Source organism: Neolamprologus multifasciatus, chromosome 9 (genome assembly GCF_963576455.1).
Source record: "Neolamprologus multifasciatus chromosome 9, fNeoMul1.2, whole genome shotgun sequence".
Lineage (NCBI taxonomy): Eukaryota > Metazoa > Chordata > Actinopteri > Cichliformes > Cichlidae > Neolamprologus > Neolamprologus multifasciatus.
In genome coordinates, this window is record NC_140447.1 from 339669 (window position 1) to 364729 (window position 25061).

Sequence of the window (25061 nt, forward strand, 5' to 3'; positions counted from 1 at the left end):
ACTAGGATATTTCCTGTTCCTAGACGCGTCAGCCACACCTCGGCTCCAGTGCAGCGGTGAACAACGTTGTTAGCAACATTGTTTAAAGTTTAAAAATAGTTTAAAAAAATAAATGATACTGGATACTACAACCGTTATAACTACTATTATCATTATTATTTAATAATAGTTATATACAGGTCTCCCTTGTAAATGAGACATCGAGTCTCTGGGACTACCTGTAGAAATAAAGATAATATAACTACCAGTTTGTGCTAGCAAAAATGTAAAAAAGTAAGCTAAAAATGTATATTTTCTATTTAATTCAATTTTATTTCACAAATGTTATTATTCTCACATTTTGTTTGTTTTCCATCTATTTATTTGAAGAAGAAATCACTAATAGATTTCTTTTTATTAAGATGGGACAAATTAATTTGACATCACTGCTATAAGGCAGAGGAAACAGGCCAAAGGAGGCATGCAAGAGGAGCTATAATCAAGGATTTGCAGATGTATGCTTTGCAGATGTGCAGATTTTGCAGATTTCTTTTTACCTGAAAATACATAAAGCTTGGACAGAAGGATTCTTTTTTTTCCTTCATTTGTCAGCTTTTTGAGAAGGTCAAATATTCTGCCCTCTCCTCTTTCTGTGTGGTTAAAAATGTATTATATTGTCACATTGTGCTCTGTTGTGAATTCATACTGGGAAAATAGGAGCAAACACAATCAAACGTTTTGGATATTAACAGAGATTTGCTCTTTCGGAAAACGTCCATTTGGATTTGGTACATGTTGTCATTTCTGATTTATTTTGAGGAATATTTTGTATTTTGCATATGAGAAGCTCGAGGTTAATTAAACTAACGGGCCTGTCGCTACCTGTACCACGTTCCACACCAGCAGGTGGCGGTAATGTTCCGTGTGCTTTAGATGCCTGATAACCTTTATTGAATACGAAGAAGAAATATGCACAGCATCAGCACGCCGAGGTAGTTTATTTTGCCATGGACAATCTACGAGTACTCGAGTTGTATAGTGGCATTGGAGGAATGCATTATGCGTTAAAGGGTAAGCGTATTTGTGGTGGATACAAAGATTTGCTTATTTTGATTTTACTGGTCTATCCAACATGAATCCGGAAACACTGTTGGACTGTCATGCCAGCGCCTTTACTGCCATGCAACGCTCAAAAGTCAGGCCCGTGTTTCGGTTGAGTTTACGTATTACTTGAACACTTGTGCTGACTGTGGCGTGACAGCCGAAAAAAGTAGTAAGAAAATGATGACTGAGTGAATCGGAATCCTGATATGATGGGAAAACTGCCTTTACCGTAAAGAAGAGTGTGCAGTGGGAAACATCATGCTGTCACACGTGTAGAAGTCAGCTTTGAAATATATACATTTTTTTTGTCTAGGGCTCATTTCACAAACGACATTCTTCTCACAGGATTAAGTCACTCTTTATTTTTTCAGCTAAAAAGTGCCATCGACATTAAACAAAAGGCGTTTTTACTACAGCTCCGACCAAAAGGGCTGCATGAACTGCAACACATATTGTAGTTTTATATATTAACTGGTCTATAAAGAGATTTAAAGTGGCCAAAAGAACTTTCTTGATTATAATGCAGGTACAATAATGCAGAATCTTAAAGATATTTACAAAATAGGCAGTTCTTTATTTTATGTATAACCCCTTCATAGATCCTATTGACTAAAGTCTACGTACCAAAATAAACAAATGCATTGCACATTAAATATGACACATAGACAGAGATCGACAGAGACCAGACACTCTTGTCAGTCCTTAATATCAATTAGTAGCTTTTCCAATGAGTTTCTGATTCACTGGACAGACTCTGTCCAGCCATTGCAAGGTTCTGCTCTCCATAAGATCTGATGCTACCCCAAAACAGTGCCTGTATCAGCTGAAGAAGTTCATTCAGGCTCACAGAAACTGCAGAGGAAAGGGAGACTGTTGTTTAGTCAGCTTTTAACAGAATTTCTTTTCTGAAGAATGTCAAGTACTGTGCTTTACTATGCCAGTACTGTTTGAGCTTTCTTCAGGAAGCTGATCAGCAATGTGTCAACAAGACAAGGTAACTGCTGAGGAAGACAAATATATGACAAATGCAATACATCACTTTTGTGCCAGTCACAAACAATCGATTTGCTAGCAGTTGATATTTGCATTACATGTGCTGAGTTCAAACATCAATTTTTGTATCAAAGTGACCCAACTGTCCTCTCATCACCATGAAGGTCACCACAAGTCAACGACTCAACAGCAGCTTTCAGTGGAAGAGCCTGGCCGCATCCCATTAGGTCAGAAGCGTAGAAAGAGCATACCCTTTTTGGAAATCCACAGGGTTGCGTGTCCACAAGGGTCAAACTGTCAAAGAGTTCTACTGATAAAGATGTTTAGCACAAATGACATGGACTGTAGGACATCCATTATTTGACCTCTCTGTGAGGAAGAAATGGTGAATATTTCATGTATGAGAAAGGTAGCATTAATCTCAATTTAATTGTTATTTTTCTAGCTTCTTAACATATTTTGGTGTTTATTTGAACCTTGCAGTTCAAAGTAACAGGCTGCTGCATACTGCTGTCATTTATGGTTGAGCCTATTTTCTCCACCAGTTCACAGCACAGGCGGAGCTGACAGGGACGGGTAAATGAAATGATACTAATCAAGTTAAATGCAACTAGGGATGCACCGATACCGATACTGTAAAATGTGTGTGTACTCATACTCGTAAAAGTTAACCGATACCATGAACCGATACTAACTTATTTCATTAATCAGAGGGTGGCTTGTCATTTTTGTTGTAGTTTTTTAGATTGGCCACTAGGGGGACATCCCGCGGTAAACAGGCACAGGGTTAGACGAGTCAGACTGGCGACTCCAGATAAAAAAAAAAGAGAAACTGGAGGCTGCTGTAGCTAGGCTAAACAAAATGTCAGCAGTGTGGAACAGCCAACTTTAACTCAGGTTTTGGAAAAGCGATGAAAATGTCAAGAGAAAATCCACGGGCAGTTAAAATAACAGAGGCTCTGACTCATTTTATCCCTCTGGATGACCAGCCAATGCCGGTCGTGGAAAACATAGGATTGCACTGTCTTCTCAGCATACTCGAGCTGCGATATGAAATTCCCAGCCGCCCACACATCAGGGAGATAATGGTGCCAAAACTTTCTAAAGAGGTAAAGACAAGCAGTGTGTGCGCGATGTCAGTCCTTGGTTTAACGGCACAGTGGACTGATGATCCACGGGCAGATGGGGAGTTCGTTCGTCAATGCCAAATACTTTTGTTATTTTGTTTGTTTGTTTACAATATGGACACTCTGCAACAATTTAAACGTTTATTTTATTCTCAAACCTAATTTGTATTTATTTTATTCCAAACAGAAGTGTTTATTTATTATTCTGAAAGCTCGAGACAGTGCCAATAGTTCAGTGATATTTTGTTAAATTACAATGTGGAGACTCTGCAATAATTTAACAGAAGTGTTTATTTTTCACTTGAAATTTTTTTGTGGTCATTTTTATTAAGATATTATTTTTTATCGGCAGAGAATAAAATAAAACCTGTCTTCCAATTCATTGCGTGTGTGTGTGTGTGGTAGAAGTATCGGTTTTTGTACTCTGTATCGGCAAGTACTCAGATCCAAGTATCGGTATCGTATCGGTTTGAAAAAATTGGTATCGTTGCATCCCTAAATGCAACACATTATCTCATTGTAATATTAACAAAGATTTTACATCAAATTAACGTCCCTCCAACTCCTGCATTGTATAAGCATGTTTCTCTGACCAAACACAGATTGAGAGAAGGTAGGAGTCATCGCCAGAGCATTTTAGTTGTTTTAACTCACTTTAACCACAAACTGTGGTTAAGTTAAAAACGTACATAAAAAAGTTGTTGATTTTAGCAGGCGTGAACGGCCTCAAAACTGCTGACTGTTTACTGTGCCATTCTATTTTGGCTCTCTCACTAGCAGCGGGTGCACTGTTGCTGACGTGTGGCGTAGGAAGAACAGAATGACATAGAAATGTTGTCACCAACATCCAGCTGTTTGACTCAGGGTTGAACTGATAATTGATCCGCAGCCTGTTACAAGTATGGCTCACCACATGGCCTGACCACCACACCATACCACAGACAGTGGAAGTAAAATTTTCATGGAATTTGGGGAGGAGATGACATTGAAGAGAATGTCAGCCATGCAGACAGAGTCACAGTCGTTTTTGATCACACCTCATTTAATGATCAGTCATTTGTTACAAAGGCTTTTGCAAAAGTTTTGCAGTAGAGTACCTCACATTGAACATTGAATATAATGGGTCTCTACACACCTTTGCATGCATTCTTTCTCACACTCACCTGCCTAATATTATGTCACCATTGTGCTTCTGCTTTTCCACTCTGTGACTCTGAATCATGCAGAGCCTTTTTAGCACCTAATAATTTAAATAGTCAGATTGCCAGTAGACAGTGGGCCTGATTGTGGGGTGTGATAGGGTCTGCTGAGGACTGGTAATCATGTTTCTGGTTTTCTTGTCACTGGTGGAATAATAAACCACATGGCTGTGTGGCATTAAGAGTGTTGAGTTGGTAATCTGGGACGTAAACAACCATAACCAGGACTACACCATCTGTTGTCACCTGTCATTGCAATCCCTCCTGCTTTCTTTTCTTGCCTGCAGTATCTGTTGATCTGTTGACCTGTAGAATGTAAAAAAACAAAAAAACAAGCGTCTTCAAGATCCCAACTTTTTCCATCAGTGTGATTTTTTTTTTTTTTTTTTAATAATCTGGTGAGAAATTAAACTGATTATTATTACTAATTATTACTATTATTATTTATCCATTTTGCAGAGAGTGGCATACCTGCCCAAGTTGTAACTGCCATTGACATAAACACCACAGCAAATCAAGTCTACAAGCACAACTTCCCCGACACTCTCCTCTGGAACAAGACTATAGAGGTTAGTGATCACGGAGCGTTGGTCCATTGCTGATCAAACAATCAATCATATTTAAAATCCTTTTCTTTTCTTACTTTAGGGCATAACGTTAGATGAATTCAACAAGTTGTCTTTTGATATGATATTGATGAGTCCTCCTTGCCAGCCCTTTACCAGGTATTTCAGTGTTTTGTATGTACTAAAATCCAAAATTTTGCAATCGTGATGATGACGTGATGAGAATGATCACTTATTCAGAGTTAAACTATCGTGCATCGTAAAAAAGGCAATTTTTAAGACTACATTGGAACCCTGACTTACGAATACCCCATTTAACGAAAAATTCAAGTTACGAAGGCACTTAACGCCAATATTTCTGCCCGTGTTACAGCAAAATGCCCGTGTAACAAAATCCGCTGGCTCTGATTGGCTGAGCCCACAATGCCTTCAGAATCATGTGACAACCCTGGCTTTTGTACTTGCGCTTCGCTGTTTCACTTGAGTGACGTATTGTTGTTGCAGTTAGCAATTAACCTATCGCCTATTGTTCACTCAAAAGGCGCGATGGGTGCTTCGACTTACGAAAACTTACAAAAGACCCTCAGGAACGAATTCATTTCGTAAGTCGGGGTTCCACTGTACTTTATCACTAAATCAATAAAAACAACCTTTTTACTAATCGTCAGATACAACAGACCATAATGAGTCTTTGTGAAGATAATATAATAAAATATTTAATATTAATATTTCTGTGTGAACAGGTGACAAATTCCCTTATTTAGAGTTTTCATTGCATGTTTATCACAGTGAAATGTGGCAGATCATCAAACAAGCTTAAATATTTGACAAAGAAAACACAAGTGAACATATTCATCATCAGGCTGTTGTTGTGTATTATCGCTATGTAAATAAAACCGAAGCTCACTTCATTGTATTTGGGCTTTGTCTGCAGTGTTCTTAGTGAGTTTTTCCATTTTTCAGAGAGCTGTTGATGACTTCCTTTAAAAAGGAATTACACTTCCAGCCTGTAAATGACAAATGCATAGACTTTTTTTAGTCACTATCACTACATGATGTTCAAAATTAAGACAACGTGCTTAACCCAAAAGTTTAGATTCGGGTCCCCTAACCTAAGTTCATGAGTATAAAATTAAATTTCATTTAGGGGGATAAAGGTTGACTAGTTGTATTTCACTCCGTTTCACACATTTCTCCCTACCAGCAGATGCCCACTGTAACACCCAGAAACTAGTTTCTCTCTAACAGGACTTTAACTGTCTTAGGTGCAGCGTAACACACTGAAACGGGGACCCGGTTGATATAGTCAGCCTAAAAAAAAAGAAACACTTTTTGTTGAGCAACTTAAAACTTGTTCCACCTTGTTTCGTTTGTTTCTCCTCAGGATAGGCCTTCAAGGGGACGTTACTGACCCCAGAACCAAGAGCTTCCTTTACGTCCTTGATCTTCTGCCAAGGTCTGAAAGATCCAAAATTTCAGTCAACTTCTGGAAACCTAAATGAAATGAAAAACTACACAAATTTTTTATTTTGCTTAACAGTCATAATACACAGCTACTTTGTTTGCTTGTAGTAGCCATTCAGATTATCAGATAGGTATCAATTTTAAGAAAATCAACCAAATTGATGTCAAACATTTGTGCTACATTTGTGCTGGCTCCTCGGTCTGGATCGGGTGATGGGGGGCGTGGTTTGTGGTGTGGGTGCAGGGGAGGCTGACACACCTGAGTTCGATCAGCTCATCAAGCCTCCCCTGTATTAAACATGAGGTGATTGTTGTTGTGTGTGCCTGTGGCTGAAAGCTGCAGCCCAGTGTGATGAGAGCAGCAACTGGAAATAAAGTGCGTTGGTCCGTCATTGCTGTCACACAATTGTTTCAAGCCTTGAACCCGTGCATGTTTAGGGCTGCTCTTACAGTATCCACTGATATTTTGTGAGTGTATGGCAGTTACACACTTGTGCATGATGCTGCCGACTACACCTCTTTATCAGCCAGTTTCCCAGACATGAATTAAGCCCAGCTTAACCATTTCAAAAGTACTATAGGCTTCGGTTAATACATGACCATTTACCGGGAGCCAGCTGTTTCACAAAACACTCAAGTCACTGTCATTGTGCTCTTTCCATCACACTGAACTTGTGCAGCAATGTAATTCTGTGTCCATGTTCATGGCTGACCATTTTGTTGGCTGCACTATTTATATATTTCATCAAATGGCAGTTCCAAACACAGATTAGCAAATGGTCCAAGGTCTCTTGATGCCAGCTGTGGTTGGATATGTAATAAGACTGATTTCTCTCAGCAAACTCTCCCATGCTTTGTTCCTAACGTGTATGTGCCATTGTGTTATTAGGCTGCAGAGGCTACCACGTTTCATCCTGCTGGAGAATGTGAAAGGCTTTGAAACCTCCTCCGCCAGGTAATTACTGGGCACACTAAGCACATGAAGGCCTGAAAGCAACATGGAGAGTAAGCAGGGAGTCTAGAAATCTACCCATGTTTTCTCTATCTGCAAAAAATCCAAGAGTAGTCTAGTAATTGTAATTGAGTAAATAGAATAATTGTATAATAATATAGTCATACTTCAGTTGTTGTGGGGTTTTTTTCACAAAATGTACCACCATATTGATTTCAGCAAACACATTTATATCCAAAGTCAAAGTGCAGCATGAAAAGAACATCCACAGACATGCACTTATGAACATGACGTGTTAAGAAATATTTATTTTCACCCTGATTTTGATCAGTTTCTGACAAAGCCGCTCTTTGAACTCTAAACATACTTATAGAAATGATCAAAAGAGGCCGGACGGGATTGAAATGACATCATGTTTATGGGACATCATGATGACTTCTTGATAATCTAAAAGTCATAAAAAATGCAGACACGATTGATTGGTGTCTGTTGAATTTGGAAGTGTGCTTACTTACAAAGAAAGAACAGTCAATAATTTTTATGGTTCAGAGATTTTAATGGTGTAAGAGAGAGAATATTAACCAACAATTGAGAAAAAACATGAAAGTTACAAATTGATTTGCAAGTTGTTGAATGAAATAAATATTTGATCCCCTACAAGCCGGTTAGAATACTGGCTCCAACAAACTGGCTGTGTGCTCAATACACAGCTTAAAATCAATCAATCAATTACAGATACATCTGATCTCAACGTATGTGTAGGTTGTTCTTCCATTCCAACCACTCCAACATAATGGGCAAAAACAAAAAGCTGGTATATAATGTCAGGAACAAGATTATACATACCTGCACAGACTGGAATGGTGTCACAAGTTAACAGCAAGAAGCTTGATGACCAATGTTGGTGCGATTAATCTGAATTGGAAGAAATGCAAAACAATTATTAAACATCCTCAGTCTGGAGCTCCATGCAAGATGTCAACTCCTGGGCTGCTGAGCATGAGATGTGTGTCGGATCAATCCGAAACTACTTTAAAAACTTTAAAAATAAAGCTTCATTAAAAGAAAACTACGGAGCCCCGCAGGGGACATGGGAGAAAAAAAAATTAAGACGGACTTTTGCGAGATCTCGCAAAAGTTGAATTCCAACAATGGCGGCAGCTACTTAGTTGTAATATTACTCTTTCTGGGTCACAAAATACACTTTTAAGATATTTTGAGGCGTGAATGTAGTTGTGTAAACGTCAGATACCTGCTCGGTCTACAAGACATCACATATTTGCAAAAGTGCTCCGACGTTTTCGGAGATCTGACACCCACTAGCTCGAAGCTAACGGGAGGTCGAGACCTACTACAGCCGGGAGGAACACCGCTTTCCCGGCACATCGTGCCTCGACCTCCCGGTCGGCTTCGAGCTGGCGGCCTCCGAAAAATGTGGCTAAAACTTTTGCGAGATCTCGCAAAAGTCTGTCTTAATTTTTTTTTTCTCCCATGTCCCCTGCGGGGCTCCGTAGAAAACAACTGTAAAATGACAGAATATTCATTCTTTGTAAGTGAGCAAATTACAAATTCATTTTTTTGATAACTTCTATAGAAATTAGAATTGTAATAAAAGTTAACATAATAAAAGGATAAAAGGATCCTTATATGAACATCTTCAATAAACAACTTTAATGCAATATCAATACTGTGAGAAATATTATTAAATGGAATAATGCTGTAAAGAATGTTGTTAATGCAATTATAATGATGCAGGTTATATGGCAGCAATAAAAGAATTTCTGTATCTCCGCAGTCTCTAATTCTAAAAATTACTTTAATGATTATACAAATGTGAAAACGATACACAATTGAAGACAATAAAGACTTAACTATTTTACTCAATTCTGTAGGGCACGTTTGGTGAAAACGCTGACGGAGTGTGGATATACTTTCCAGGAAATCATGATCTCACCCATAAGTGTAAGAAAGACAAACTCTTACTGACTTGATTAGATTACTGAAGTTTGCTGATAATATAAGATGTTTCTTTGTGCCCATTTCACTGTTATATTCATTAATCAGGTTGGGATCCCAAATTCAAGACTTCGTTATTTTCTGATTGCAAAGATTTCCACAGAAGATTTAAACACCCAGGCACCTTCAAAGGTGAGGTATCGTGCAATGTGTAACAAAAAATGTTATTTTGTATGTTTGTGGGGTTTTTTTTGAATATGAATATGTTCAAACAGCTGTTACGTAACAATTATATTCAGCACAATATTCCTCAATATTAATATTTTTCTCAAAAAGAGCACTTAGTAATAATTGTTGATGTGCCAATTTACACAAGAGCTAGACTAGAAATCGTTGGCAGCAGATCTTATCGATAATATGATTATATGGATTTTCCCATATAACCAGAGGAAAAGTCAAATGGAGCTGGCGATGCAAATCAAGCATTTTGTATAAAATCAAAATGACGTGTCATTTTTAAAATACCACCAATTTGCTAGAACATTTAGAACACAGTCATTTAATAATGATTCTAATCTTGCGTTTCTTTCGAGTCTTGAACTGTTTAGGGCTGCTCTTAGAGTCTCCACTGACAGTGTTGGGGAGTAATGGAATACATGTACCGCCGTTACGTATTTAAAATACAAAATATGAGTAACTGTATTCCGTTTAAAAAGGTGGTATTTAGAATACAGTTACTTTGTTGAAATAAATGGATTACACGGCGGTACTTCCCTGTTTCATATTGTGGCGGGTCAGGACTGTTTGGGTTTTGTTTGACAGCTACGTTCTGTTGTTCCGGGTGGCAGCGTTACGGTTGCCATGGTTACAGGGTGACGCTCTCTCTCTGCGTGTTTCCTGGGTGAGAGAGCGACTTTTTGTTGTTGTTGTGCTAAGCTAATAGGCAGAATGCTACAGGTATAGCTCTAAAGAATGTAGCATCATGGGCAGTGTAGTCCGTGCTGCAGGGAGAATGGACTGCCATACACGTTATGTGTCTGTGGGCGAGGGAGGGAGAAAAAGGAAAAGTACGAGCTGTGATCGAGCAGAAACGGGAGCTGGAAGCATGTAAATATAATAATAATCACTGCAGCCAAGAAGAGAGCCTGACGAGCCCAGTTGTAAGTAAGCTATTAAGACTCGACTGTACACCGTGTTCGTGTTTTCCTCCAAAAACAATAAGTTCCGTTGGAGCAGCTTTTCAACGCCTCTCTCTGTCTCTGGCTAGCAAACTTGACCCAGACAACAAAGTAAAGCTAGTTTTCGGCTACGAGCCGACACAGAACCCACCGTATTAGCCAGAGGTCCCTTTACTACGGTTCGGAGCCGCGGACCTTCAGTAACAGTAATAAATCACAGCAATAGTACATTCATGTAGTTGTAAACAGCATGACAATATATTAAGTAATCCAAAGTATTCAGAATACGTTACTCTCATTGAGTAACGTAACGGAATACGTTACAGAATACATTTTGGGGCATGTAATCTGTAATCTGTAATGGAATACATTTTAAAAGTAACCTTCCCAACACTGTCCACTGATATGATTGAGTATATGGCAGCTACACACTTGTGTATGATGCTGCCAACTATAACTCTTTAACAACCAGTTTCCCAGACGTGGATTAAGCCTAGCCTAACTCTCAAAGGAAAAAATCAGGTTCAAATTAGGATTTCACGTGAGGAAAAAGTATTTAATCTGGGAAACATTTTTAAACAGTTGCAGTTTTGTCATCACACAGCCAGATCATGTATGTTTGCTGCTATGGGGCCAGTAGGCATCGCAGTATTGTGTGTCACTTCTCAGACAAAACCTCTACATCAGTACTGAAAAAGGAGCAGAAGAAGACAAAACTAGAAGCAAAGAAATTGCTCGTTTTTTTTCTTCTTTTCTTCATAGTTTTTTCCATATTTTTAAAAAAAGCAGAGGTGACGTCAGTTTGGTGTCAGCTTTGTTGTATGGCGTGTTTGCCAGCTCTGCACAGCAGATATAATGAGACCCGTAGTCTTCTTTGATGTCCACGTGAAGTGTGCTGCCTGGGCCATATGTACAGTTGATGCATCAGCAGAATCACAAGAACTTAAGAGCTATATGGACATTTGCAGTGACTCAATGACTTGAAGAAAATATTATTGTTAAGTAATCGCTGTGTTCATATATATAACCTCAGTCTTAGACACTGTTTCAAAGAGGCTGAAATGAGACAGATACTTTAAATAGCCAAGAACAACTTCACTTTTCACATGAATTTTCGCATTGACTCATTACAGCTGGTAGCTCGGCACATTTGATTTTTTAAACATACAGATTTTTTTGCCCTTCCTTGCGACCTTTCCTGTCCCCTAGCAGATTTGTTTCTCGTCCTAGAAACATCTTGAGATTTTTCGCTTGTTAACCAAATATGAAAACCCAGATTTAAAGTACATTTTCTGACAATTTGATGACATCACCAACAAATGTCACAGGCTCATATGATTTGGAAAGCCTTGCATACTCAGCAGGATTCATAATTGTGATTATGTATGCATTGGTTAGCACATCAACAACGTTTAGAGCTCCAGCTGGGTTCTCCCCAACTGTCTGGAGTTCTCCCTGTGCCTGGGTGGGTTTCTTCCATATACTCCAGCGTTTTCTCTCAGTCCAAACATATGTTACTGGTGATTCTAAATTGGCCATGGATGTGAGGTAGATATAGTTTTTAAACTATGTAGAATAAAGTGTTATATGAACGTATGGTTAGATATGGTTATGGATTGTAATCTAAGGCAGTTTTAAGTGGCCACTAAGGACCCCACAGTGCTCATTTGTATATATTTATGTATGTAAGATTTTATAGAAAGTTTCTCATTTTAGATTTTAGACTTCTTCCCACATCTTTCTGAGAGTGATTCTTCTGAGCATCCTACATTTTTGAGTCCTGCCTGTCAAGGTGCCAGCCAGCCAGAGGAAGGAACTGATGTCCTGTTTAAGCTAGAGACAACAGCAGAAGCCCAGAGGAAGATTCGTCAGAACAGCAATTTGTCTGTTAAGCAGATCAAAGAATTCTTGGAACCACAAATGGAAGTAAACATGGAACCTTATCTCCTTCCTCCTAAAACACTGTTGCGATATGGTCTAGTCTTGGACATTGTTCAGCCCACATGCAGGAGGTCTGTCTGCTTCACTAAAGGGTGGGTTCATTAATTCTCTTCATCTTATCATCATTCCCTTCATTATTTTTAATGAACAATGTGAATAGTAGGGGCGATCGTGGCTCAAGAGTTGGCAGTTCGTCTTTTAATCGGAAGGTTGCCGGTTCGAGCCCCGGCTTGGACAGTCTCGGTCGTTGTGTCCTTGGGCAAGACACTTCACCCGTTGCCTACTGGTGGTGGTCAGAGGGCCCAGTGGTGCCAATGTCCGGCAGCCTCGCCTCTGTCAGTGCGCCCCAGGGTGGCTGTGGCTACAATGTACTTGCCATCACCAGTGTGTGAATGGGTGGATGACTGAATGTGTAAAGTGCTTTGGGGTCCTTAGGGACTAAGTAAAGCGCTATACAAATACAGGCCATTTACCATTTACCATAGTAAACAGGTTTAGCAAAGTGTGAAAAAAATTGATTGTGGAAAAAATCTTGAGCCACTATTCACTTCTTTTTATTTCTCTAGGAAAATGGGAAAGCCGCAGCAATTTATTCAAACATGTGCAAGCATACATGGAAATACAGCATACAAAAACAGAGTTAGGCAGAAAAACATAGTTAGGACACAGAGCGTGTTCCTAAAAAGTAATATGAAATTCCAAATTTTTTCAAACTTATCACGTAACTTAAGACTGACATTCTGTTGGTAGGAAGAGAAGAGTAGATATGACTTTTGAATCTGCTGTTCACGATTTCTCTCCTTTTTTAGGCCCTCTACTTCTTTTTTGTTAGATATGGCCAGTGTTCAGCTTACCTTTCAAACTTGTACTTTTTTTTTTTTTTACAGAATTTGCATTTTGCAGTATAGATAATGATATATAAATAATAATATGCTAATAACGACTCGCCTAAAGATACAAAAGCTGGTTCTTTGCCAAGTTTTCTGTAATGTGTAGACATAGCGTCCATCCCTTGGGTTACGCGCTCTTTCATGCTTGCATGATTCACAACTTGGTGTTAATGGCCTGTAAAAACGTTCAGGTACAATGACTGGAGTGAAACTGACCAAAAAGGCAACCTGTGTGTGTGTGTGTGTGTGTGTGTTACCAAAATAATTTTTTGTGTTTGTGCAATGGTTAATCCACCAGTATGCATAAAATCTTTAAGGTAGTCTGATATATTTTAGTTGCAGTGTCTATATGGTGTATAAATTAAATTAAAATGAGTAATTTTGTTATTTAATTTTGTTCATGTTGTTTCTCCATAGCTATGGCCGGTATGTGCAGGGAACAGGCTCAGTATTGCAGTGTTGCATGGAAACCAAGGTACGTTTGGGTTTTTGTAAAAGTGACTTTGGACCCACAGAGAACAATCTCTGTGGATGTCTCTCCTATTCCAGAGAAATCCTAGATTAATGCTGCAGAAAAGCTAAAGAGTAAGCACACAGTTAGTTACTTTAAAGCCAAATGCACTCTGTGGGGTTATTTATTACTAAGCTGATGACTGCTCATTAGAGCTCTGAGACTCTAAACTGGATTCACTTAAACATTAAAATACAATAGAATAGAATTCAACTTTATTGTCATTGCACATGCACAGGTACAGGGCAACGAAATGCAGTTTGCATCCATCCAGAAGTGCTTTAGCCATGATATAGATATATTACAATATATATTAGCAATAATATAGATATGTAAGTATATTACAGAAATGGGTCTATTATGGTATGTTATAATGTACACGGTATGAAGTATGTTATGAATATGCTATAACTATAAGTATGTACAGGCTGTAGTGAGTACAAGCTATGAACAGGATATAAATATGAAATAAAAAACTATACAGAAATCTGAGATATACAGCTATACAGAAATGTGAACTATGCAAGTTATAAAAGTTATAAAAATTATCGTATGTACAGAATGATTATTTACACAGAACTATACAGTAGTGCAGTTAAGATAAGTGAGATATGTGGATAATTTCTACAGAGGCTATAAAGTGCTAGTGGTTGTGAGTGGTGGTTCAGTCCATGTTATTATTGTGTGTTTGAGGGTACAGTTGTCCGTTGTGTGTGTGTGTAGGTGGTTGTGGGTGTGTGTATGTTCAGTCCATGAGTTTAACGTGATGTCAGGAGGCAGAGTTCAGGAGTCTGACTGCTGTGGGGAAGAAGCTGTTCCAGGGGGGCGTGCCAAGATGGCGGAGTGAGTAGACGCTCTCTACCGAGTTCTGCACAGAAAGTTCGTGAACAACGGTAAAACCTCAACTTTATGCTGCTAACACTAACAGTTCACTAAACAAGAGAAGATACAGCAACCATAGGGCAAGAAGCAGCAGAATGCCGAATCAGAAAGGAGCGAAAAGAGGACTGGAAAGTTCCAAGTCTAAGATAGCGCCTGAGAATGCTAACGAGGAGAGTGCTACGCCCAGCAACGTGCTAATGGATAGCTTCCATAACTACGCAGCTACTACGGTGGCACTCACGTTGGCCGAAGAAGAAATGGATGAGTTCCCACCTCTCCCTGTTACACCTCTCAAGTCGCCAGCTCCGAAGAAGGTGATGTACGAACGCAGCAACTCTGACCCAGCTAATGTAAATGAGATAATTTCTCGTCTGTCGGCACTAATAAACACCAGGTCTGATAACATTGAGAGCATGGTGAGAGAGAACTCGAACATGGTGAAAGAAAATACGCTCCAGATTGAGGGTCTCAAAAAGACGATTGATTTTGTGTGCGCGGAAATGAAAGATATGAAGGGGAAAGTTTGCGACTTGGAAAAAAAAGTAACTAAAGAGGAAGGTCGAGTGGACAACTGCCAACAGAGAATATCTGAGTTGGAAAGATATTCCAGGAGGTGGAATCTCAGACTACATGGAGTCAAGGAGGCTGAGAAAGAAGACGTAAGGGGAAAGGTGACTGTGATATGCCAGTCTGTTCTGCCAGAACAAAATCATAGGCTGCCTGACGTCATCGACACCGTACACCGACTCGGAGCCAAGCGACAAGGTAGCACCAGACCTAGAGGCATCATCGTGCAGTTCACCTCCCGAATCTACAGAGATGCTGTATGGAAAGCAGCCAAAACATCCTCCTACCTGCAGGACAATCATTTGAGGTTCGCTGAAGATCTGTCCAGGGAGGACAGAGAACGTCGTGACAAACTGTGGCCGATGATAGACAAAGCCCGTAAGGAGGGTAAGCCGGCTTATTTCGTGGGAGGCCGAGGATTCATCAGTGGATCAGAAGTTTTCCCTCCTTCATAGAGACGCTTATTCAGTCTCCGAAATGACTTTTCTGTAAGTTTGTTTACATGGTGAACTTGATATTTTCACCCTCAGGTTAAAGTTTTATTTTGTGTTGAAGAGTGTGTTTATCTATAAAAAGCTATATTTAAACCATAATAGATAGTTAAATACTGTATTTTTATAAGCTTAGTCACTCAGGGTTTTTACTGTTCTACTACCTAAATTGTGCAGCACCCGGTCCCCTTATCCTATAGATCTATTCTTAGCTGTAGAAGTTTAGAACTTACTTTTTCTCTTTCTTTTTTCTAATAACTTTGTCTTTTTCATTTGTTTCTCTTAATACCAGGGGTTTAAGACAAACCTGTAAACGCAAAGCTTTGTTTTTGTTTGCCAAACAATTTAAAACAGATTTTTGCTTTTTCCAAGAGAGTCATTCCACACCTGCTGATACAAATTTTTGGAAATCACAATGGGGTAATGAAGTCTGGTTGTCCCATGGCTCTGAGCGTTCTGCTGGAGTTGCCACGCTTAAAAATTATTTTTCTGGAGATGTGTTACACTCTGACTGTGACACCTTAGGACACTACCTCTGCTCAATAATCAGACACAATAACAGTACTTTCATTGCAGTAAATATATATGGTTACAATAATAAAACTGAAAATGATAAATTACTTGACTCCTTAGAAGAAAGAGTTAATTTCTGGCTCTCCAAATACCCAAATTCAGTCCTCTTAATTGGTGGAGACTTTAACATCGCTTTAGATAATATGGTTGATAGGTGGCCTCCAGGGCAGCAGTCTTCATACAGTGCAAACTTAAAAAATTTTATGGGAAAATTTAATCTTGTGGATATTTGGAGAGAAAAATTTGCAGATGATAGACTCTTTACTTGGAGCAATAAGACAGGATCCAGGCAATCACGTATTGACTTTTGGCTTGTTTCTGACTGTATTGATAAAGATAATATTACCGTTAATATACTTGCCACCCCTCTCACTGATCATAGAGCAATTCACATTAACGTCCAAATGTTTACATTGGATAATATACCTCATAAATTCTCTTATTGGAAGTTAAATAATTCTTTACTAAAAGATAAAATAGTTAACATGCAGATTAATAAATTAATTGTTTATTATTGGAACAAAGCTAACAGAGAGAAGTCCTTTTGTACCAATTGGGAACTTTTTAAATTTGAAGCATGCAAATTCTTGAGAAGATATGGGAGTCAAATTGCTAAATTAAGGAAAGCTGAAGAACAAGAAGTAATAAGCAGAATTGCCTCTTATTACCAGAAGTCCCCAGAAGAAATCTCAGACGAAGATAAATTAAGTTTACTAGAACTTCAAAATAAATTGGACGGTTTATATCGACGCAAGGCTGAGGGTGCTTTCATAAGATCCAGGAAGAGGTGGCTGGAGGAGGGCGAACAGAATTCTGCTTACTTTTTCAGGCTTGAAAAATACAGATCAAAAACAAACTCTATTCATCAACTAAATATTAATGGTATTGTCTCTGACAATCCTAGAGAAATTTCACATTTCTGTGCCGAATTCTATACTAAACTATACAACTCAAAATATAATGAGGATGTCTCAACAGGATTTTTCAATAATATTAAAAACCTAAAAACTATTGTTGTGGAAGATAGAAGTTATTGTGACAGCCCTCTGACTGTGGAGGAAGTTTGTAATTCCATTACTGCACTTAAGGCCAATAAATCTCCCGGCACAGATGGTTTAACTGCAGAGTTTTATAAATCATTTTCTAATCTCCTGGCTCCGTTTTTACTGCAGGTTTTTACAGAAAGTATAGAGAATAACACCCTCCCTCCTTCTCTTACTCAAGGTCTCATAACACTTATTCCAAAACCAAACAAAGACTTACTCTTTATTGATAATTGGAGACCCATCTCCCTGCTCAATAATGACTATAAGATTATGGCTATAATACTTGCTAACAGAATTAAAGAGGTCTTGGAAACAATTATTGATGAGACACAATCAGGCTTTATGAGAAACAGACACATTTCTAATAACATTAGACTGGTTTTGGATTTACTTGATTACTCTGATTTGGTACCTGACAATAGCTTCATTCTCTTCCTGGATTTTTATAAGGCTTTTGATACAATTGAACATCAATTTATTTTCCACTCTTTGGAAAAATTTGGCTTTGGAGAGTTTTTCTGTAAAGCTGTCAAAACTTTATACACAAATGGCAATAGTTCTATTAAAATGATTAACGGCTCCACCCCAAGATTTGACCTGAAACGTGGTATTCGCCAAGGATGTCCTATTTCACCATATTTATTTTTACTTTCTACACAAATTCTTGCAACTAATATTTCAAACAGTGTTGTACAAGGAATCACCATAGCTGATAAGGAGCTTGTCATCAGCCAGTTAGCCGATGACACCACACTCTTCTTGAAGAATGCCAACCAAATCCCTCCAGCTCTTACTGTGATTAGGGATTTCTCTGAGGCCTCTGGTTTATGCCTAAATCTAAAAAAGTGTGAGTTGCTAGCAATTAAAGACTGCCCTGCAAATACTATCTGTAATATCTCTGTTAAACAAGAAGTCACATACTTGGGACTGTTAATATCCAAAGACCAAAAATCAAGATGCTCTTCAAACTTCACTCCAATTATACAGAAAACCCTAAAAAAGTTCAACCAGTGGCTGCAAAGGGACTTGTCGTTGAAAGGTAGAGTGTTAATTACTAAAGCTGAAGGGATATCCCGATTAACATATGCTGCTCTCTCCTTACATCTGGATAAGAAAATTAGTAAAGATATTGACCGTATGCTCTTTGATTTTATATGGAAAAACCGTACGCATTATATTAGAAAAACTGTTGTGATGAATAAGTACGAATCAGGTGGGCTTAACGTCTTAGACTTTTCTACTTTAAATAACACTTTCAAAATTAATTGGGCTAAACATTTTCTTAAAAACCCTACCTCTATCTGGAACTTTATACCATATCATATTTTCTCTCGTTTTGGTGGCTTTAATTTTATTTTAAATTGTAATTACAATGTTGAGAAACTTCCTGTAAAGCTTTCATCCTTCCATAAGCAGGTCCTCTTAGCGTGGACCCTCATTTATAAACACAACTTCTCACCTCACAAATACCTTATCTGGAACAACAGAGATATTTTATATAAAAATAAATCACTTTTCCTGGAAACTTGGGTCCAACATGGGATCCTATTGGTGGCTCAGCTGGTTAATAAAGAGGGACAACTACTTACTTACAACGACTTTATTGCACTATATAATTTTCCAATCAGTGTTCAGGAATTCTCAATGGTGCTTGGTGCCATACCCTCAGGGACTTTAATGTTATATAAAAACACTGACAGCTCAATATCTACCTCAGTCACTCTCCCTGATCCAGCTGAGTCACCAATAGGAAAAATCTGCTTTTCACAGGAACTTGGTAACAGCAATAAGAGAATACATAGTTTATTCCAAGAAGATATCGTCTCTCTCCCATATATAATATCTTATTGGAACCGATATGTTCCAGATATCAAGTGGAAGACAGTCTGGATGATCCCCCATAAATATTTGATTGTAAATAAGGTGAAAGAAGTCTCATTTAAAATTCTACATAAATGTTATCCAGCCAGTCACTACATGGTAAAATTTAAAAGGGACATAAATACTAATTGTACTTTCTGTGGGGATCATCCAGAAACTGTGACACATCTTTTTTGGTACTGTTCTTTTACACAGAGATTCTGGAAGGAATTTAGCAGGTTTGTTATTGTCCATATTTTAAGGGAGTTTTCTTTACGATGGGAAAATGTTTTATTCTGTTTCTTTAAGTTCCCCAAGAAGTATGATAAATGTTTTTTTATGATAAATTTGTTAATACTTTTAGCTAAATTTTTTATCCATAAATGTAAGTTTACTAACAAAACACCATATTTCTGTCATTTTTTTAAGGATGTGGAAATGTACATTCAATCAATATCAGACTCCACCAACAAAAAGGCTCTCAAAACAATATATGTATGTGAATTTTTGCATGTATTCTTATAATTGTTACCTTTTTCTTTTACCCCTGGTTTTTTGTGTTCATGTTCTGTTTTGTATACTGTATGTTGTATACTCATTGTTTGTTAAATAAAGCTTAAAAAAAAAAAAAAAAAAAAAAAAAAAAAAGCTGTTCCAGTACCTGGTGGTCTTAGTCCGGAGGCTCCTGTAGCGCCTCCCACAGGGCAGGAGGGTGAAGAGTCTATGTGATGGGTGACTGGGGTCTTTGATGATTTTCCCAGCCCTTTTCAGACACCGCTTCCTGTAGGAAGCCACAAAACTTTTAGTGGCCCATAGCTTGAGATATGGAAAATGCTTTAGTTTGTCACAAAGAAGTGAAATGAATCTGATTGATTGAACAGGTATTCTTGGTGTTCTAGAAGCTGTAGTTCTCAGCAATAAGAAAAACTTGGTGAAAAGTTTGCTGTTCTAACAATATACTTTTTATTCAGAAATCAACCAAAGGCTTCATCTATATGCAAAGTGGATATGAGCTGAGCAAGTACAGTGTTGGTGTCCTGTTTTAGAATCATATATTAATGCACATAGAGCGATAAAACAGTTGTTAAATTGTTTAAAGAAAACAGATTCGGAATAAAGTTGCACCTAAAAATTTATATTTATTGCCGACGCTCATTTGGGAAACACATAGCCTTTAGACAGAACTTTCCTACTCTTCCTGCAGAGGTCCAAGGAATCTTCCAGGAATAGTGATGCTATTTTCTGGATTCTTGATTGGTCAGTAGGCAGTGATTTTATAGATGTTCATCTCTAGAGTAAATTGCCTTATACCTCGGTATAAATTGAATCACCTTCATAGTACAGCAAACCCAGAGTAAAACCTAAAGTTACCTGCCTTCAGGCTTCTAACCCTCAGTGTCATCTGATGTTTTTGTTTTGTTTTTTTCACTTTCCATTAATAACTCTATTTTTAAACTCAAAATTTAAGTCCTTGAGTAATTATGCCCAGAAGCTTTTTACTATCTTTGAATGAGCAAAATTGAGCAAAACTCATATAAATTTATAAAGCTACATCCTAGATATAAGCACTCCAAAATGCACAACAGATTCGCTATTGTCATTGGTTTTGTGAATATCATCTTACTTTACAGTTACCAAAAAAATACTCGATGGCAGCCATGCCATGCTGATATTTGCACGATAAATCTGTGTATGCTAAATATAAAACCGGTCTTACCACTGTGGTGATCCTCCCCAGAAAGCTTTAATTCTTTAAAAATAATTTTTGCATTTTCCTTTGTGCGAACCCCGTGTAAGAAAGAAAAGAATCTTATGCTTGCTTTTGCTTTGTGTCCTGTGCAGATTGAAAGTGTCTTTATGGGTCTGGACCAGTGCTCTGAGGAGGAGAAACTTCAGCGGCTGTTAAAACTGAAGCTTCGTTATTTTAGTCCCAGAGAAGTAGCCAACCTCATGGGATTCCCTCAACATTTACGTAAGTCATGAATCTGTCCATTGTTGGAACTATGAGTCTTTAAGAATTCTTATGACCGTTGTGCGCTATCAAAATCTACTTTCATAGATGGATAGATGTTACTCTTTGTAGGTGATCATCTATAGTAGTACTTAATTTTTTTAACTATTTATTTAAAGGTCATGAAATGCTTAACATTTTCTTATATTGGCATTGTATAGATGATGATCTACGGCAGCGGTCCCCAACCTTTTTTGCGCCACAGACCGGTTTATGCCCGACAATATTTTCTTGGACCGGCCTTTAAGGTGTCGCGGATAAATACAACAAAATAAAACTAGTGCCGGTACCGAAAAAAATAAAATTTATTCATAACACACTTGAAAAGACCCAGGAAAACCGAGGTAACGATAAAAACGATAACAAAATAACGCTGAAAACCGATAAAAACCCTGAAAACCATACATTTCACACCTGAGCCTCAACTCTCTCGGCACAGTACCAAACGACTCACGGACCGGTACCGGTCCGAGGCCCGGGGGTTGGGGACCGCTGATCTACGGGATTGACTGTGGTTTTCCCATTAATACAATAAATCAGTCATTGAGTAAAATAAGCATTTAATTCTCAAGAATAACATGACTCAGTATTTTGTGGAGAAACCCTTGTTGGCAAGTACAGCGATGAGATGTTTCTTGTAGTTGGAAGAGGGATTTTGATCCAATCATCTTTACAGAAACTCTCTAAATCTTTTAGGTTTCTTGGCTGTAGCTTGGCATCTCAAAGCTTAAGCTCCCTACACAGATTTCCTATAGGATTGAGGTCTGGAGACTGGCTAGGCCACTCCTTAATGTGGTTCTTCTTTCACCTCTTCTTTGTTACCTTGGCAGTATATTTTGGGTGACTGTCGTGCTGGAAGACCCACACATGACCCATCTTCAGTGTTCTGACTGACAGAAGCTGCTTCTCGACCCCGTCCATTGGCTTTCAGAGCAGCAAAGGCATCCTGTACACAGCCCGAAACCATAACGTTCACACCTCTGTGCTTGAGTTTGGTGTTCATCATTTCTCTTCCTCCAAACACTCAAGATGATGCCAGAGCCTTTAGGTTTCATCTGACCATAGCAGTTTCTCCCAAGCATTCTCTGAATAATTTAGATGTTAGCAAGCAGGCTTGTACATTTGCCTTCTTAAGCAGGGGGACCTTGCAGGCGCTGCAAGATTTCGGTCCATTACAGCATAGTGGGTTACCAGTGGTGTTCTTGGGGACTGTGGTCCTAATTGCCTTCAGATCATTAACAAGCTCCTTCTCTGTAGTTCAGCCACATACTTCATGATCATCCTCGTCCCATGGGCCAAAATATTGATTGGAACTCCAGACTGAGAGCAACTGATGGTCTTTTCATGCAACTTTCATTTCCACGTAATTGCAGTAAAATCAATTTTCATCTTCTCAGATGCCATTCAAGCTTTGTGCAGGTCTACAATCTTGTCCCCGGTGTTCTTTGACAACTGTTTGTTCTTGCACATAATGGTGGAGAGATTCAAATGGAAGAAACTGGTTCAGTAGACACATGCTGGTCTGTCTCTCTCGATTAAAATGAAACTACCATTAAAGTTAGAGACTGCTCATTTCTTTGTAAGCAAACAAACTTCAAATACAGCAGGGGATCAGCAGATTTCTCCCACTGTATCTTAATATCTTTTTATTCTGCTTCCAATGTAGAATATAAACAGTGTTAAGTCAGAAATATAATTATATACACAATACATGTATTGTGGCTTTATTTTTTTTGCCACTTATCATGGTACTACTGCTGTTAGGAAGAATACATCGTAGATAGCGTCTACTGCAGAATTATCATTTGTTTAACAACAGACTCTGTTTTCAAGTGTAAAAGTATAAAACATAATTTAAATCTAACATCTTACTTTTCTGTGCAAGTTAAGAGGGCTTTTGTTACATCGAATTATTAAACATGTATTAAGTAGGGGTGCAACAATACACAAAATTCACGGTTCGGTTCGATACTTTGGTGTCACGGTTCGATATTTTTTCGATACAAAAAATGTTCATGCCTTTTTAATTTGTCATTTATTAAAATTATAAATATATATTTTAACTCAAAAGTACAGTTTTTAAATTTAATGTTGCTGAAACAACAAAGGGATAAAAAAAAATAAATCTATCTGATGTGAGGAATCACTCATCTTTGGAAAAGAGAGTTTATTACAGAGAAAGGGCTCTTTCCAAAATAAAAGCTCTACTATACGCTTCTTCTGGGCTATATTCTCAGCAGCATATTAAACATATCAGGTCCCCATAAGGAGAATCATGTGCTAACGGCTGTCTAAATGACTCGGGTAAAGTTTGTAGCATGCGTGCTTGTTGTTTTTGTCTGCTTCCACTTGTCTTTGCACTAGGATGATGTCGGAGTAAATGTGCAGTCATATTCGTTGTGTTCCCACTAGTGCTGTCAGCCTTAATCTCGTTGAAATGACATTAACGCCACAACACGGCAAATCTCCGTTAACGAGCTACCGCAGATCGCCCCATGCGTGGGGCTGGACGGCAACAACATGTTAACGAGCTAACTGCGCTAACGCAGTAGTTCCCACCCATGTAATTGAGCATTGCGTGGCACATCCAACATACTGTTTTACTTTAGTCCATGACGCGCTTACCTTCAGGGTCATACTTCACATGAAAACCAAAATAGTTCCAAACGCCAGATCTGAATGAGGGTGGGGGAGGTTCAATTTGCCATGTTGCAATGAGAGCTTAACTTCTGTCTCTCTAGCTTGCCCTGCGCTCAGTGAATCTGTGTTTGACTACTCCGCCTAGGCTGCACTGTCGAGCGCAGATCCACTGAGCGCTTAACACAGACAGCACCGTCAGAAGAAAAGTTGATAAAATAAATTAAAAATTTTGTATTGTTCGATACATATGCGTACTGAACCGAAAGTATTGAACGGTTCAATATCGATACGAGTATCGTTGCACCCCTAGTATTAAGCATCATATGCTTAACCTGACATACACTTGTAGGATTAGTTCCACACAACATAATTGAACTATGAAACAATGTTATTGGTTTTAAAAACATAATAAAAACACTCAGAAATGTGCTGCAGTGGTTAAACACAGACTTGTAATTCATATGTTATTTTGCTGAAACATGAAGTGAATTGTATTCGTATTTGCTTGTTGTTTAATTTTTTTTTTTAATACAGGTCCGTGGGCACATACACAAAGCGATTCACAAATGATTCTATGCTAGACAGTAACATGTGGTTTCCCATGTCTATTGGCTCTCTTTGTAGACAGATATATATATTTCACTTTATCGATTTATTCTTTTTATCTGTTTCTTCTTTTTTTAGCCATGAATAATAACCTGGCCCAGTGTTTATATATTTTCTTTATCACTTTTTTCTGTTTTGTTTGCAGTCTTTCCAGAAAAGATCCCGACCATTCAGCAGTATAGACTACTGGGAAACAGCCTCAATGTTGTTGTGGTGGCAAAACTTCTGCAGCTCTTGGTCTCCTAGCACTTCTGGGGAAGACACCATTGTTGTACATGTTTGTATAGCTGAATGTATAGTTGAGATTTTGTATGAATGGTCATTCTTTTAATATTTATAAAACACAAAAACAGTTTTTGTGATCACCATTAGCCAATTTAAAATGAATGCCTCTCACATGTGTGTATATCTTCTGTTTCAGTGTGATTTGTTTTTCTCATCACAATATATTTTCTAATAAAAATAAGTCTAAAAACTGTAGAGCACATTTTGTACAGTATTTACTCTAGATTTATTCAACTATTC

General features: G+C 38.2%; 1 protein-coding gene across 2 annotated transcripts; it reads left to right on the plus strand.

The window, feature by feature from the left end:
- The first annotated feature begins 904 nt into the window (after positions 1–904).
- Positions 905–25016, plus strand: trdmt1 (tRNA aspartic acid methyltransferase 1). 2 transcript variants are annotated; one of them, XM_085172219.1, is made up of 11 exons: positions 905–1050; positions 4862–4971; positions 5051–5127; positions 6353–6424; positions 7322–7387; positions 9277–9346; positions 9449–9532; positions 12235–12551; positions 13767–13824; positions 21122–21251; positions 24682–25016. In XM_085172219.1, the coding sequence occupies exons 1-11, from the start codon at positions 987–989 to the stop codon at positions 24780–24782; spliced, it is 1149 nt and encodes a 382-aa protein (XP_085028345.1). In that variant the 5' UTR covers positions 905–986; the 3' UTR covers positions 24783–25016. The 2 variants fall into 2 exon arrangements, with proteins under 2 accessions (XP_085028345.1, XP_085028346.1); XM_085172220.1 differs by lacking the exon at positions 905–1050 and adding an exon at positions 2327–4102.
- Positions 25017–25061: the final 45 nt, after the last annotated feature.

Bases quoted from the DNA above. Each gene is read 5' to 3' on its own strand.
- trdmt1 (XM_085172219.1), top strand. From the start codon at position 987: ATGGACAATCTACGAGTACTCGAGTTGTATAGTGGCATTGGAGGAATG. The intron at 7,388-9,276 runs GTAATTACTGGG...TCAATTCTGTAG, and splicing joins TTTGAAACCTCCTCCGCCAG to GGCACGTTTGGTGAAAACGC. The intron at 21,252-24,681 runs GTAAGTCATGAA...TTTTGTTTGCAG, and splicing joins GGGATTCCCTCAACATTTAC to TCTTTCCAGAAAAGATCCCG.